General features: G+C 38.0%; 1 protein-coding gene across 6 annotated transcripts in view; it reads right to left on the reverse strand.

The window, feature by feature from the left end:
• SCMH1 (Scm polycomb group protein homolog 1) overlaps positions 1–15,683 on the reverse strand; it is a 193,435-nt gene that overhangs the window by 142,143 nt on the left and 35,609 nt on the right. For 4 of the 6 annotated variants that reach the window (XM_060089622.1, XM_060089628.1, XM_060089619.1 and 1 more), the window contains exon 2: positions 11,253–11,333. In XM_060089622.1, the coding sequence (XP_059945605.1) occupies positions 11,253–11,280 (28 nt within the window). In that variant the 5' untranslated portion in view covers positions 11,281–11,333. Of the gene's footprint in view, positions 1–3,080; positions 3,211–11,252; positions 11,336–15,683 lie in introns of those variants that run through there. The other 2 variants (XM_060089620.1, XM_060089621.1) reach the window with 2 other exon arrangements.

Below are 15,683 nucleotides of genomic sequence, written 5' to 3' on the forward strand. Positions count from 1 at the left end.
GCAAGCTTACTGGTCTCACCTTAAACTCATGGCTACAATTCTCAAATGCTACTTACTTAACACTGTCCAGAAATCAAGCCACACTTCCCTACTATGTTTGCTTTTCTCCTTTCCAAAAAACTAAATTCATATATTTTTCTCTCTCCTCATACTACAAATATTCCCTCCTTCACCTTTACTCTTAGGGGATGATGTTAATTCAGCGTTCATTGAGAAAACAAAAATAATAGATAAGAACCTTCTATATGCCACTCATTTTAGGAAGATTCAGACTTGATCTTGTTTAGTGGTATATCCCCAAAGATAGACAGAAGCAGGTGCTCAGTTAATATCTGGTGAAGGAATGAATCTACTTATTCATCATTCTTTCTGATTTTTCTTCTGCTGCTGTGGATGAAGCATCTCTGTTTTTAATCAACAGTCCACCCTACAATTTTTCTCCAGATCCCATTTCCTCTCATCCTCTTAAGGACTTTGCAAGTATTTCACTTCTAACAGAGCGTTTGCATCAGTATTCTTACTGCTCCATCATCTCCTATCAAAACAAACACACAAAAACCCCAAACAAACATGCTCTCCCACAACCTTCTCTTAATTCCACATATATGCTGCCTGCTGTATCTTTCAATTTCTCTGCTCTCCTTCATGGGAAATTAAGAGTCGTCTTAAAGGCAATAAGTTATTGCCCCCTCACTTCCTCACATTATGTCCTCATTCAAATAGGGTTTTACTGCTCACCACTCCACTGTGATTTCTTCCAAATTCGTATTTCCAGCACTGGCCTCTTCTTGGAATTCCACGCTTACATATACGTACAACTTCCTTTAGGCCACCTCTTCATGATTATCAATCAGATATTTCAAATTTAACATGTCTGAAACAGAACCCTATCTCTTGCCAAGCTGTTCTCCTTTTTGTCTTCCCCAAACCAGGAGATGGCATCTCCATCACCTAGCTCCTCAAGCTAAAAATCCTTGAAATTATCCTTGATGTCTCTATTTCCTCTACACTCAAATTCAATCCATCAGTAGTTTCTGTTGGGCCATATCCCAAATCCATCCACTGCTCTTAATTTCACCATTAACACTCTAGTTTAAGTCACTATTATCTCTTATCTGGACCGTTACAACAGCCTGCTAACTTGTATTCCTGCTTCTACTCTTGCCCTATTCCAACCTATTCTCCACAGAAAAGTCAGAGTGAGCATTTTAAAACACAAGACAGATAATGTCATTTATCTGCTTAAGGACCTCAAATAACTTCCCACTGAGTGAAGGGTGCCTTACAAAGCTAGGCAGGATCTGGCTACTGCCATTTCTGTGATCTTGTCTGTTATGACTTTTCCCTTTTCCACTACATTCTAGTCACACTGGCCAGTGTCCCACTCCAAGTGTTTGCATTTTCTCCTGGTTTGATGTCGCCAGTCTTTCTAGTAAACTGCTATGTTTATTCTTCTCTAAATCATGAATAAAGATTACAAACTTGATCAGGCTTAAAAATTGCTGACAGAGACAAAAGATATTAGGGTAGCATAACTGAATTTGTGTTTAAAATTTTTTATAATTATTTTAGGTAAGGAAAGAAATGATGCCATGAAACACTATGTCAGACCTGCTCTGTCCAACATGGTAGCCACTCACCATATGCAGCTGCTGAGCACTTGAAATGTGGCTAGTGTCATTAAGGAAGTAAATATAATTTTGTTTTAATTTTTATTAACTTAAATCCCAAAACTGACATTTGGTGCAGTTACTGGGAAGATTTTTTAAGTATGTTTGGAACAAAACTGGGTATGAGAATCTATTTTTTCAACTATAGATTTTTTTGAAATCTAAATACAGATCAAGTATTTCTGATAAAACTTTAGTGTCTGAATTGACATTTACTGTAACTGTAAAACATATACCAGATTCTGAAGACTGAGTATTAAAAAGGGAATATAAAATAGCTCATTATGTATTTTTATATTGGTTACATGTCAAAATAGTATTTTAGATATAGTAGATTAAATAAAATATATTACTAAAATTAAAGCCCCCCTTATTTTTTCACCTTTTTCAATGTGGCTATTAGAAAAATCTAAATTACATATGTGACTTACATTGTATTACTATTGGACTGTGCCATGTTGTCCAACTGTAGTTCAATGTGGCTGCAGCAGAAGGCATGCAAAGGGTATGATAAGAAAAGTGAAATGTGGTCAATGTCAGTGGCTATAATTTTTACTGTATCTGAGAAAGCAGATCTACAAGCAAGAAGCCAGTGGGCAAGAAGCAGAGGTGAGGGATGGAGAAGAGAATATACTAATGGCCAATGGGATCTTGGTTCTGGAGGCTCATTAAACCCTTGTTTTCCACATGGCTTGGTTGTTCAACCTGCTTAGTAATTAAAAGAATTCTAACTATTTCAGATGTAGAGGTAGAAGAAAAGGCTTTACAGAAAATATGATTTTAGTGTCAAGTGGAAGATCAAGCTTGATTTAATCTCGGACAAAACAAGTCATCCCACCTAAGTAAAAACCAAGTAAGGGTTAAGACACAATAAACTAGAAAACTGTGCTTAAACACAAAGAGATCTTATCTTTAAAGATTTCTGATAAGGTTCTTAGTTTCTACAATACTAAAATTTTATTTAGAATCTAAACCCTGAAGTTTGTAAGGTAGTTTTCTACTAAATTCAACTAATACTATTAAAAAAGTGACTATAAAAAAGGCAAGAATGCATACCTTCCAGAAATGACAAGTTTTAATGACATTTAAGAAATATAATACAAAGTGTCTAGCACAGTGCCTAACACAGAGAACAAATTAATTAAATAATAAGTTTTCCTTTCTTTCCTTTCTTAATAATAATCTCTAGTCTGGCTGAACCGTTATAGAAATATTTTTAGGTATTTAAAAAGCAAAACTTCCAACCTCCTTTCGCAACCTTGAAAATTGATGCTAATGACAAAAAAGACATCATGGTTAAAAGAAAAAGATAACGAGTGACATAATTAGTAGTGAGGAATTCCTTAAATTCACTCCTTGCCAAGTCTCTTAACCCCTCTTACCTCCAGGATGGGGTAAAAATATACTTACCGCTAGGTTGCATAGTCAATGGACTAAAAACTGGTCAGGGAGTTAAGAGGTTTGGGATTTACCCCTGGATCCACCAATACCTTGCTCTGACCTCTGACAAGTCAGTTTCTCTGTATGTTAATTTCTCCATCTGTAAAATGGGGGTGGGAGGAAGGGGGACACTTATTACCCTGTAAAGGACTGAGACTTTACTGGTACTAACAAATTGGACTACATTATAAGAAAAGTAGGACATTTAGGTATAATGTTTTTGCTTATTAGAATATCTCAGGGTTGGATAGTACTTTATGGTAAGTACCACAGGTTAAATTGAACTAAGCCCCAATATTCACAGAAATAAAAAATATAGATATTTGCCACATTTGGTCCCATGCAAATACCAAATTTCCAACTAACCAGGTTAGGCCAAAAAATGAAAAGATACTAAAAATACATTAACACGGCGTTATAAACTGAATTACGTACCACCCCCGCAAATTCGTATATTGAAGTCCTAATCCCCTAGTGTGACTGTATTTGGAGACAGGACTTTTAAGGAGGTTACTAAAGTAAAATGAGGTCATAAGGGTGGGGCCCTAATCTGATAGGACTGGTGTGCTAATGAAAAGGAAGCAGTGGTACCAGAGATTGACTGGTCTCTGTCTCTGTCTCTCAACCATCCCCCCACCAACACATACAGAGAAAATGGTCAGGTGAGGACATAGCCAGAAAGCCAGAAGATGCTCTGTCTATAAGCCGAGCAAGGAAGTCTCACCAGAAACCAACCCCGCTAGCATATTGATCTTGGACTTCTAGCCTCAGGAACTGTGAGAAAATAAGTTTCTGTTGTTTAAACCATCCCACTTGTGGTATTTTGTTATGGCAGTCCAAACACACTAATACACATGGTCATAGGACAAATGAAGCTATAGCAGTTCTTTGAGAGTACCTCATATAACACTATTCGGTTTTCAAGTTGTCCTAAAGAATCTTCACTCTTCCTTTTACTACAGTCTGACTGGTGTTAAAATATAGCATAACAAAATAAGAACAACAAAAGAAAACCAAACTGGAAGTTAAAATTTTATCCTGTTTTGAATCGCAAGACTATTTTCCCTTGACGATTTTAGGCAAGTTGTTAATTGCATTGAACCTGTTTTTTCTAAATCAGTAAAGTAGGGATGCTCATCCCAATGCTACTTGCTTCACTAGGTTGCTGTGAAGAGCAAATGAAAAAATGGCTTTAAAAGTGCATAATAAAGATAACAGGGATCATTAAAGGAAAACTTGCTGTTTACTACCTTTCTCAGAGGAAAAGCTCAGATCCTGACTAATACAATGTATGTACTTACAAAAGGGACATAGGACATTAGACCTCCTGTTACTAGTTAGCCCCTATGCATTCTCATATTCACATATGGATTCTCTAGTAATTTGCTAGAATTACTTCTGCTCTGTCCTTTCTCCCTTTGGCCTCCTCTTACTGCAGACTGGGACCTTTAAAAACTTTGGTAATGCACTCTTCTCAGGAGAAGTAAAGGTGCCTGTATTTATTCCAAAAGACAGTTAATGACACTAAGGGGCTGGAGTAAGAAGAGTAACCTGAATCCTTAAAATGGATGTGTCTGGAGCACTGAAACATTTAAGAGAGTAATCTCTGGAATTCTAGAAAATATACCCTCTTTGATTTCTAAGAAAAGAGCACAAGAGCATATTCAAGTAATATCTAAAGTAATGCTGTCCAATAGAACTTTCTGTGATGATGGAAATGTTCTACAGCTGTGTCATCCAACGGGTAGCCACTAGCCACATGGGGCTATTCAGCACTTGAAATATGGCTAGTGTGACTAAAGAGTTGCATTTTTAATTGTACTTAGTGCTCCCTAAACTTAAATAGACACATGTGGCCAGTGGCTACTGTATTGGGTAGTGCAAATCTACAGAACATAAAGACTCTGGTATTTCTGGAAACACTTGAGGGAAAGATAACATGTAGTAGAAAAATCTACAAGGCCATGGAAGCATCCTTTCAAAATGTGATAAAACATCACAATAGAGCATCCCCCGAAGCAAGGAAAAGTCAAAAAAATTCTTCATATATTTATTAAGAAAAAACTTAGTTGTAAATTATCATTGTATATTAACAACAGACATAATATTATTAACATTATATAGCTCTTATTTTTAAGTGTTTGCTATGTACCAGATATCGTGCTAAGTATTTCAATAACACCATCTTGTTGAATCCTCACTAGTATGACTAGTATGGTATCATTGCCCCTTTTTACTAATGAGGAAATAATATTTAGAGAGGTTGAATAACTTTTTGAAAGGTTACAGTCAGTAGAAAGGCCAGGATTTGAACCTGAACTATGTTCTTAACTACACTGCCTTCTCCTCAAAAACAAAACAAAACAAAAGCAAAAAAACTAACAAAAAATAAATCTTAACAAATGCTTCTAACATAAAACAGCCCAGCTTGGACAGTCTACCCATTTTACTACAGTAAAACTGAAGCACTGATGCTTATGAGCTTGATCTGGACGCTGAATAATATGAGGCATATCTGGGATTTAATGAGGTAAAACTAGATTAAGTGGAGGACGTCCATAGGTACAATGTTTCAAATATTCATAGAGCTTGGAAAATATAAAAGAAGTAATGCAGGCTTACATGCACATACTAATGAGACAGTGGGGATAGGCAGGAAGGGAAGAAGGGAACAGGGAAGGAGGAATGTTTCCCTCAGAAATGAAAACTGGAAAATAGAAAAATCAAATGTACTTCTGAAAATCCACTAAGACAAGACAGAACTGCATCAGTGGTAGAGAGCAACTGTGGTTTTAATAAACCATAATCCTATGCTGATAAGCAGAGATCAAAACAGAAAAGCTGGAAGCAGAACACCTGTCCCACTGTGGTCACGGAGGACAAGCTACAGGGGAGGCAGGAGACAGAAAAGGGACTGGTCTGGGTTGTGCCACTGATTAGCCATGCCCTCTTGTTAGAAAGTATTCCTAGTGCCTCTCAGCTGATTCTCTGCCTCCAGCTCTTCTTCATTTACTTTTACTCCATTCGGAGATAAGGGTGTTGAGATGGTGATATTCCTCTGGGATGATGTGCCAGAAGAAGGGGGAGAGGAAGCAAGCTAGGCAATCCCTTTCTCAAAGAGAGCAATAAATCCTGTCTTGTTCATGTAGCAGATGTGAACAAAGAAGATGGAACAGATTTCTTCTTAGCGATCATCCCTACCCCCATTCCCTCTATAGTATTATATATCTCTGCACTTGCATACAGAGAGAAGAACCCCAGAGAACATCAATATTTCCTTTAACAAGCAAAACTGCTAGCAATGAATGGCTAATGAAAATGCAGAAAAGCCATAATTCCCTTTGTCTTACAGGCAATCCTACTAGACTTCAACTATGTATAATGTTAACCTTTCCAGGAGGTGTGATCCAGGACACAGAAGAAAGCTAACATTTTTAGAATGCTTCTGGCTCATGTTTCTTGAACAGGGAAGAAGTTTAGTGGTACCAACGGTGTCACATCATACCTCCTGGCAGACATATATGGATCTGATATCATGAAATAAAGAATGCGCCACCATCATCACCACCATCGTCATTCCAGTCAATATTGGGAATGAAGCAGATGACAGTATGGGATCACCTACTCTGCCAGTTAGAACACTTTGAAGGTAGAGCTTTATGTTCCAACTGAGGTCCTAGAATCTGAATAAGATACAGGCATACAATCTCATTTAAAGGAAAGCAACAAGGATACTGAAGGTTTAAGAAACTGAGGAGGTTTAACTAGGAGAAGAGAAGACTCAGGACAAACAGGAAAGTTGTTTGCAAATATCTGGAGCATTCTCATGTAGAGAAGAGATTTGCTTTGCTTGTTCAATTACCCCAAGGGAGAGAACTAGGATCAGTAGGTGGAAGCTATAGGTAGACAGGTTTCAGCTCATTACTAGGAGGAACTTGCTGGCAGTCGGAGGTATCCAACAGTGGGATGAACCCTCTGGGAAGGGAAGGTATGAATCTGCCATCATTGAGGGCACAGAAGTAGAAGTAAGATAATCTCTTGGTGGAAATACTAAATCATGAGAAGGAGGAGGGAGGCTGGACTAGGTAACCTTTAAAGGTCCTGCCCAAATCTGAGAGCCTATAATTTTATGGGGGTATGGAGCTCCTGCTTTCATTATTACAACACTGTGCAACTTTAGGTTTGCAGCATGGACAGTGTACATATCTACATTACCCATTTTCTCTCTGAAGGCTTACAGAAGAGTGATGGGGGGGCAGAAGAAATAACAACAATATCAGTACCATCACCATGATCTTATTTCCCTTCTGCATCTTCATCTACCACATACTTGGCACTGTGGCAGGCACTTTATATACTTTATCGCTAATCTTTGAGAGTCCAGCTAGGCTATTGTGAGACTCTGAGCTGGTAAGATATAGTCTTTGGTTTTTATTTTTCTCATTTGGAAAAGGAAGGGGTTGAACTTCGCTATTCATTAAAGGGGACATTAAGGTCCCCTTTAATTTCCTTTATACTGTGAGTCTGAAGGGGAAGTAGCACTAGGGACCCAGCTCAGTTATTTCCTCCCTATGCACCACAGCTTAACCTGGCAGATACTTTGAAATATCTTCCTTCTTTGGAATAATGAACAATGTGTGCCACCTTCATTTTACACAGTAAATACAGTTGTGAAAGGTTAAGTGTAAACAGAATTTTTAATAAAAAAATTAAGTACATTTTGAACACACCAAAATGGTTAGTTAAAAGAAATCTTTATAAAAATAAGTTCAATGTTTGCTGCAAAGTAACTTGTTCTATAAATTTGGATTTTATATTTTGGATTTTCTCTTATCACTTTGTCCTCCACTCAGTCTGTTGGGGTAATCAGTCTGTTGGTATGAACATGGAACTATAGGTTTGAAAGGAATATTAAAAGTCATTTAGCTCAATGCCTCCTCCTCTCCCTGCCTCTAACTCCACTAACCCTAGCCAACGCTTGCATCTTCTTTCTAACATCCCTACCAAGTCTTTGCTTACTCTTCTAGTGATGAAGATCCCACATCTCCCCCGGAAGTTCCTTCCATTCTTGGCAGTGGACCTTGGCTTTAGGGAAGTGATTCTCAATACTTTTTCTATCTCAGCAACCATGAGGGAATCCCAGAACACTTCCATCCATAACAGTAGTTTCACATACATCCAAATTTTAATAGAGGTCCTCTCTAGAGAGCAAGATGGTGATGGGAGGGAAACTTTCTCTTTGGTATACTTCTGCTGGTAATTTTTTTACACTGCATATATATTACTTTAATACATACATGCATACATTTTTGCAAAGTGGTCCAAGGGGGTAAATCTTTTTTTTTGTTTGTTTGTTTGTTTGTTTTTGCAGTACGTGGGCCTCTCACTGCTGTGGCCTCTCCCGTTGCGGAGCACAGGCTCCGGACGCGCAGGCTCAGCGGCCATGGCTCACGGGCCCAGCCGCTCCGCGGCATGTGGGATCTTCCCGGACCGGGGCACGAACCCGTGTCCCCTGCATCAGCAGGCAGATTCTCAATGACTGTGCCACCAGGGAAGCCCAAGGGGGTAAATCTTTATCACAGTAGTGATGGGGGTTGGACAGGAACAAGTTCCCCTACAGGAACAACACAGAATGAGAGGCAATGGTGTGTTACGATTTGACACCTCCATCGGCTGTTAATATCCTCAGGTGTAGAGTGGGCACTGAATTGACTGTAATATACTTGTTGTGGGGAGGTTGAATGCCCTCTAGCTCCTTGAAAACCATTGCTAATCTCTATCTCAACTGAGTAAGCCAGCTCTTCAGGCATTTTAAGACAGCTTTCATGTGTGCAAGGAAAGTTAACTGCCTTCTGGCCTCACCAAGGTTAAACTCAATGACTAACGGTATAACGTGTCTCACTATGTAATGAATCTGCCTCTTTTTCCCTGCCATTCTGCCAAATCCATAGTACACCCTTCTAATTGGACCCTCTGCCTTCCAGTATAATTCTTCTATAGTCTGTTCATTTTCTCTTTATTATGATGGGAGAGCACACTTCCTAATTACTAAGACTAGTTACCTTACTCCAAGCTTATGGTTGTTTTTTACCAAATATCCCCAGATTTCCCTACTCTACTATGAAGACTCTGCAGACAGACTGCCTGGGTTCAGATTTGGTTCTCTCATTCACTAGGTGTATAACCTTGGCTAAGTTTAATCCCCTGTGCCTCAGTTTCCTCATCTGCAAAATAAAGACAACAGCAGCAATTAGCTTATACAGTTGCAGAAGTTTAACTAGGGTACATATAAAGCACATAGAACAGTACCTGGCATACAGTGGATGCTCAATCAATATTAATTTGTACTGCTGCTTCCTTCTCCTTCATCATCATCATCATCATGCCCTACTACTACTTAGGAAACTTTCTTACTATAGGCCCAGAGTGTTTACTTGACAACTTCTTTTCATTAGATTTCTATGTTTCCTCTTTCTCGATCCAAAGCATTCTTGACATTTCATCTCTTCAACACAGTTCTCTCTGACAAACTGGATTACAGTCAAACTTTCCCACTTGGCATTCCTACTACTATGGCTGTTTTTGTTGCATTATGATGCACACTCATGCTTCATCAATTCACATTCCTCTTCTTTTCATACCTCTATTCAAAACCTATCTTCTAGAGCAGGGAGTAGAAAACTTTCTGTAAAGAGCCAGATAGTAAATATTTTCAGTTTTATGGGACATATGGTTTCTGCTACAACTACTCATCTCTGCCATTGTATCATGAAAGTAGCCATACACATTAACAAATGAACATGGCTATATTCCAGTAAACCTTTATTTACAAAAACAGGCAGCCAGCAGGATTTGGCCTATGGGCCATAGTTTACTGATCCCTGATCTAGAGGAATCTTTCCCTAAATAACCCCGCCTGGCTGTGACCATTCCACTATTCTACTTCAAGTATGTACTATATTCATTTACAAATAGTTATAAGCTTCTGAGTATTTTCTTACGTAGTCAGTCTCCCACTTAGATTAGTGTACAGATCCTTTAAGGAAAGCTGCTATTTCATTCATTAAACAAAACATAGCTAAGCCTAGGAGTAACACTGAGTGTTAAGAACATGAAGATAAATAAGTCCCAGTCTATGCTCACAAAGAACTCACAGATTAGGAGGACAGACAGCAACTCAAATACACTATCATAATACAATGTGATTTTTGCTATAAGAGAGATTTGCTATACAAAGTGCTCTGAGAAAAGAGAAAGGAATGATTGACTTTGCTTGGGGAGAGGAGGAAAGCTTCACAGAGGACATGAAGTTGAGCTAGGATTGTCAGAAGAAAGATGAATAGGCATTTGAGGCAAAGGGAATATAGTATAAAGGTACTAAGACATGGAAATAGACCATGTGTTTGGACAACAGCCAGCAGCTGCTGTAGAAGGAAAGTGGTAGGGTAAGCTACAGAGACAAATGACAGGAACTGCGGAAGATGAGAATACAAAGCTAAGTACCAGCAAACAAAGGGCCTCATTTGCCATAATAAGACAATGGTATATACACAATAGGAGTCTGGTATCATCCCAAAGATTATATTTAAACATTCAATATCAAGATCTGATTTATTAAATATATTTTACACCCATAAAGGGGTTTTAACTTTTTCATATATTATTTTAACTTTTACATATATTATTTCCAATGTTCATAGAGCATCCATACTTACATATCTACTAAATTCTGACTAACGATATGGACTAAATAATCTAAATAATGATTATGAACTTGTGATGTAGTGAGAAGGGTAAGATTTAGAAGCAAAAGATTCAGGACTAAATCTTGCAGTTTACAGTAACAACATTCGGAATAAGTCTCTTAACCCTTCATTGTTTCCATAAAAGAGGAATAGCAACAGTCCCTTTTCAAAAGCTTACAGTAAAGACTATTTGAGATAATTACATGAAGAGTACTTTGCAAACTATAAAAGAGTTGTATAAATGACGTGCAGGATTTGTGAAAATTGCAGGGTAAGTTGGCAAGAAAGGGTGAGATTTTTTAATTTACTCAAACAACTTTTTGTGACACATACACTCATACACAGCCTGATAGAAGGTAACTCTCCATTTCTATTACATATAAGACCAGGTTCTGACCTTTTTTTCGAGGATCTGATTTTTGCATGGTACCATCAGCTATACCCAATAGGAATTTCCTCCTTAGCAAGATGGAGACATCTAGAAGCAAAAGATTAAAAAAAAAAATTATAAATGTGAACTACTATAGATCGAAGGAGACCTGCAGTGAAATTAGGTTTTAATCAGAAGAAACCAGCAGGCTGAACACCTAGAAGGGCTTCCCAAGGGCAGTAATATAGTTAGGTTTCCAGTTTCCAGGATCCTTCCCTCAGCTTTTTGAGTTCAGAACCCCGATTCCGTTAAAAATAGAACAGATTCTTCAGGGCATTAACAGGTCATGAAATAATAATGGATAAACCAGAACGTTACTCTACTAACTCACTGTGAGAAAGATAACAGCCACAAAACTAAAGTATTGCACACTGAAAACTACAAACAGCACTGAAAGAATTAAAGAAAGAAGTAGAAAGACATTTACATTCATGAATTAGAAGACTAATGTTAAGAAGACAACACTACCCAAGGTGATCTACAGACTCAAGACAATCCCTATCAAAATCCCTTTTCTGTAGAAATAGAAAAAGCCACCCTAAAATTCACATGCTATCTCAAACAGCTTAAACAATCTTGAAAATGAAGAACAATGTTGGAAGACTCACACTTCCTGGTTTCAAAACCTCCTACAAAGCTACAGTAATTGAGACAATGTGGTACTGGCGTTAAGGACAGGCATACAGACCAATGGAATAGAGAGCTCTGAAATAAACCCTAATACATACAGTCAAATGATTTTTGACAAAGGTGCCAACACCATTCAATGAGAAAAGGATACTCTTTTCAACAAATGATGCTAGGAAAACTGGATACCCTCAGGCCAAAGAATGAAGATGAACCTTTATCTTACACCATATACAAAAACTAACTCAAAATGCATCAAAGACCAAAACTTAAGAGCTAAAATTATAAACCTCTTAGAAGAAAACATAGAGGAGAATCTTCATGACACTGGATTTGGCAATGATTCTGGAATGTGACATCTAAATTACAGGCAACAAAAGAAAAAAGATAAATCGGACTTCATCAAAATGAAAAACAATTTGTGCATCAAAGGGCACTATCACATGGATGAAAAGAAAACCTACAGAATGGGAGAAAATATTGGCAAATCGTTTATCTGATAAGGGACTAATATTTAGAATTTATAAAGAACTCCTACAATTCAATAACAAAAAAACCTCAAACAACCCAGCTGAAAAATGGGCAAAGGACCTGAAGAGATATTTCTCCATTTATCTGTACAGATGGCCAATAAGCACATGAAAAGATACTCAACATCATTAATCCTTAGGGAAGTGCAAGTGAAAGTCACAATGAGATACCACTTCACACCCATTGGGATGGTTATTATGAAGAAAAAAAAAGAAAAATCATAAGTGTCGGCAAGGATGTGGAGAAATTAGAGCCCTTGTGAATTGCTAGTGGGACTAAAAAATGGTGCAGCTGCTGTGGAAAACTTTAAGAAGTTAAAAATAGAATTACCTTGCGAACAAGTTACTACCCAGACATCACTGGATCGTTTTTTTCAAGAGGGTAGACAGAATGGAATCCAGCAAGGAACCAGAACCCGTGCCATCAACGTCAGGCATGAGTGAAATTGCAGGTTGCCCTCCGTCTCCTATTGCTGACAATCCCTCAGCTCTATCATCTCCCCTGTCCTCTCCCCCTCCTCCAGTTGGTAACTCTTCTTGCCTGTTCACTCAATGCCAGCCCCTGTATGCCAGCTGTTGTGCTGTACTACTGTACTTTTCAAGGTTCTGAAGGTGACCATTCTCTTGCTGTAATGCCCGGGCACCACACTTCTTACCACCCATCAATACTTCTACTGCAGAGTGTCTGCACGTCATTGCTCGTGGAGTCGTGAGGCTTGATCCTCCAGGCCCATATTCCCTGGTAGGCTGGATTTGTCTGCCTTCAAAGATTTCTGCCCTTTCAAGCATTCCAGAATTTGCCTGTGATTCAGTGTTGCCTCACATTATGGAATCCTTTTACTCTCAACATTATTAGGGTCTATCTTAGGGACAACTGGTCCAATCCAATTTCCTTTTGGCCCGTGGTGCTATTTTGTATTTCCCAGTGCTTTCAATGAAGCTTCAGGTAGACCTAAACTCTTGGCTACTAACTAGCCATGAATCATACAATTGTTCATTGTTTACTATTTGTGAGAAAATGACAGTAATTAGTAGAAAAAAAATGAATTACCATATGACCCAGTAACTCCACTCCTAGGTATATACCCAAAAGAACTGAAAACAGGGACTAAAACAGATACCTGTATACTAATGTTCATAGCAGCATTTATTCACAATAGCGAAAGGGTAGAAAAATTCCAAGTGTCCACCAATAAATGAATAAATAAACAAAATGTGGCATATACATAAAATGGAATACTATTCAGCCATAAAAAGGAATAAAATTCTGATACATGCTACAACATGGATCAATCTTGAAAATATTATGCTAAGTAAAATAAGCCAAATACAAAAGGATAACTACTGTCTGATTTCACTTATACTTGACAACCAGAATAGGGAAATTCATAGAGAAAGTAAGTAGAACAGAGGTTACCAGGGGCTGGGCAGAGGGGGGGAATGATTTAATGTGTACAGAGTTTCTGTTTGAAATGATGAAAAAATTCTGGAGTTGGACAGCAGTGAAGGCTATACATCACTGTAAATGTACTTAATGCCTTAAAATGGTTGAAATGATAAATTTTATGTTATATATATTTTAACACAATTATTAAAAAAAAAAGCAACAGGTGGACCTGCATCAGGGTTTGACAGCTCCATTCAACCATCTCATAACAGGAACACAAATTGCTTCACAGGGACTTTCAAGAAACTAAGTCCTTGAGTCACAGAATTCCCTTTCCTGGGTGGTCCTAGATGGAACCTGCTATCAATTTTCTTTATGATCTCCCATTTAGCATGTTTCCAAGCTAGATTATCTTCTGATAAACACATCCTTTTATTTGGATAATGTTACTATCTATATATAGCATGTAGTACAGATGGGCTCTGGATTTGAATATCAACTCTGTCACTAGCTATGTAAACTTGAACAAGTTACTAAATGTCTCTGGCCCTCAATTTCTGTATCTTTATTTTTTAATTTATTTTTAAATTATTTATTTATTTATTTATTTGGCTGTGTCGGGTCTTAGTTGCGGCACGTGGGATCTTCGTTGCCACAGTGGGATCTTTCTTTGCGGCACACGGGCTTCTCTCTAGTTGTAGTGCACAGGCTCCGGAGCACATGGGTCAGTAGTTGTGGCACGCAGGTGCTCTAGTTGTGGCGCGTGGGCTCTAGAGTGCGCAGGCTTAGCTGCCCCGTGGTATGTGGGATCTTAGTTCTCCAACCAGGGATTGAACCTGCATGGAAGGAGGATTCTTAACCACTGGACGAGCAGGGAAGTCCCAATTTCTGTATCTTTAAAGCAAAAATAGTAGTATCTACTCCAAAGGCTTTGTGAAGGTTAAATGACATTCTCTATGTTAATGAATTAATATAAATAAGTGTCGACAGACAGAAATTACTTCCCCACTTCCTTAACTCTTCGTAGTATTACTGATCACTGATGAAATCATAGTTCTCTGTCTCTTGGCTCCACTGGCATCCATACAATCATCACCACGACTCTCTGTAACTTGGAGGCTTGCTAGTATCTCTATCAGAAACCTTCTCTCAAAGGCCAACATCCAAAAGAACAAAAACAAATGTAGACAAATTTTTCTGCCTACCTCACAAACCTCTCCTAGAGGAGTCTGCCCTCCCTGAGGGCAGGTAGGCTTACTTTATATCCCACGCATTGCCTACCAGAAAAAAATAACTTTATCAATTTTTAAAATTGAATTTTCAACAGTTCTAAGTTTTTTGTAACAGGATCTTGCATAAATATCCAAATATACAAGTTCTATTTCTTTACTTGTATTACAAAAACAATAAGGTAAAAACAGTAAGTATGGTTCAATGTCAGTGATAAGAACCTAAGCAAAATATATAAGGTGTTACAGGGTGTGGTAGTGACCATTTCAAAGCCTGCTACACTATGGTGGGCTTATATTAAAAGTGCCAGAAATAACAGAATAAGTTCAATATCCCACCATGAAAAAATTCAATAATAAAGCTGATCTACCAGATAAAATCATATTACACAAATCTGAAAAATCTCCATTTAATTTTCACTTAAAAGCAAAATATCAAATCACCTAAAGATCAGAAAATAGCATGAAATCAAACTTCATATTCCTGACTTATTTCTAGACCACAGTGGTCAGACATTCAATTTCACCTTGTCTGAATGACCTAAACTCCTTCAACTACGCCAATTAGAACTGCCATCAGTAGATATTAAACATGCCTAGGTATAAAATTGGAATTAGAAGACAG

The sequence above is a fragment of the Mesoplodon densirostris genome, chromosome 2, assembly GCF_025265405.1.
Source record: "Mesoplodon densirostris isolate mMesDen1 chromosome 2, mMesDen1 primary haplotype, whole genome shotgun sequence".
Taxonomy (NCBI): domain Eukaryota; kingdom Metazoa; phylum Chordata; class Mammalia; order Artiodactyla; family Ziphiidae; genus Mesoplodon; species Mesoplodon densirostris.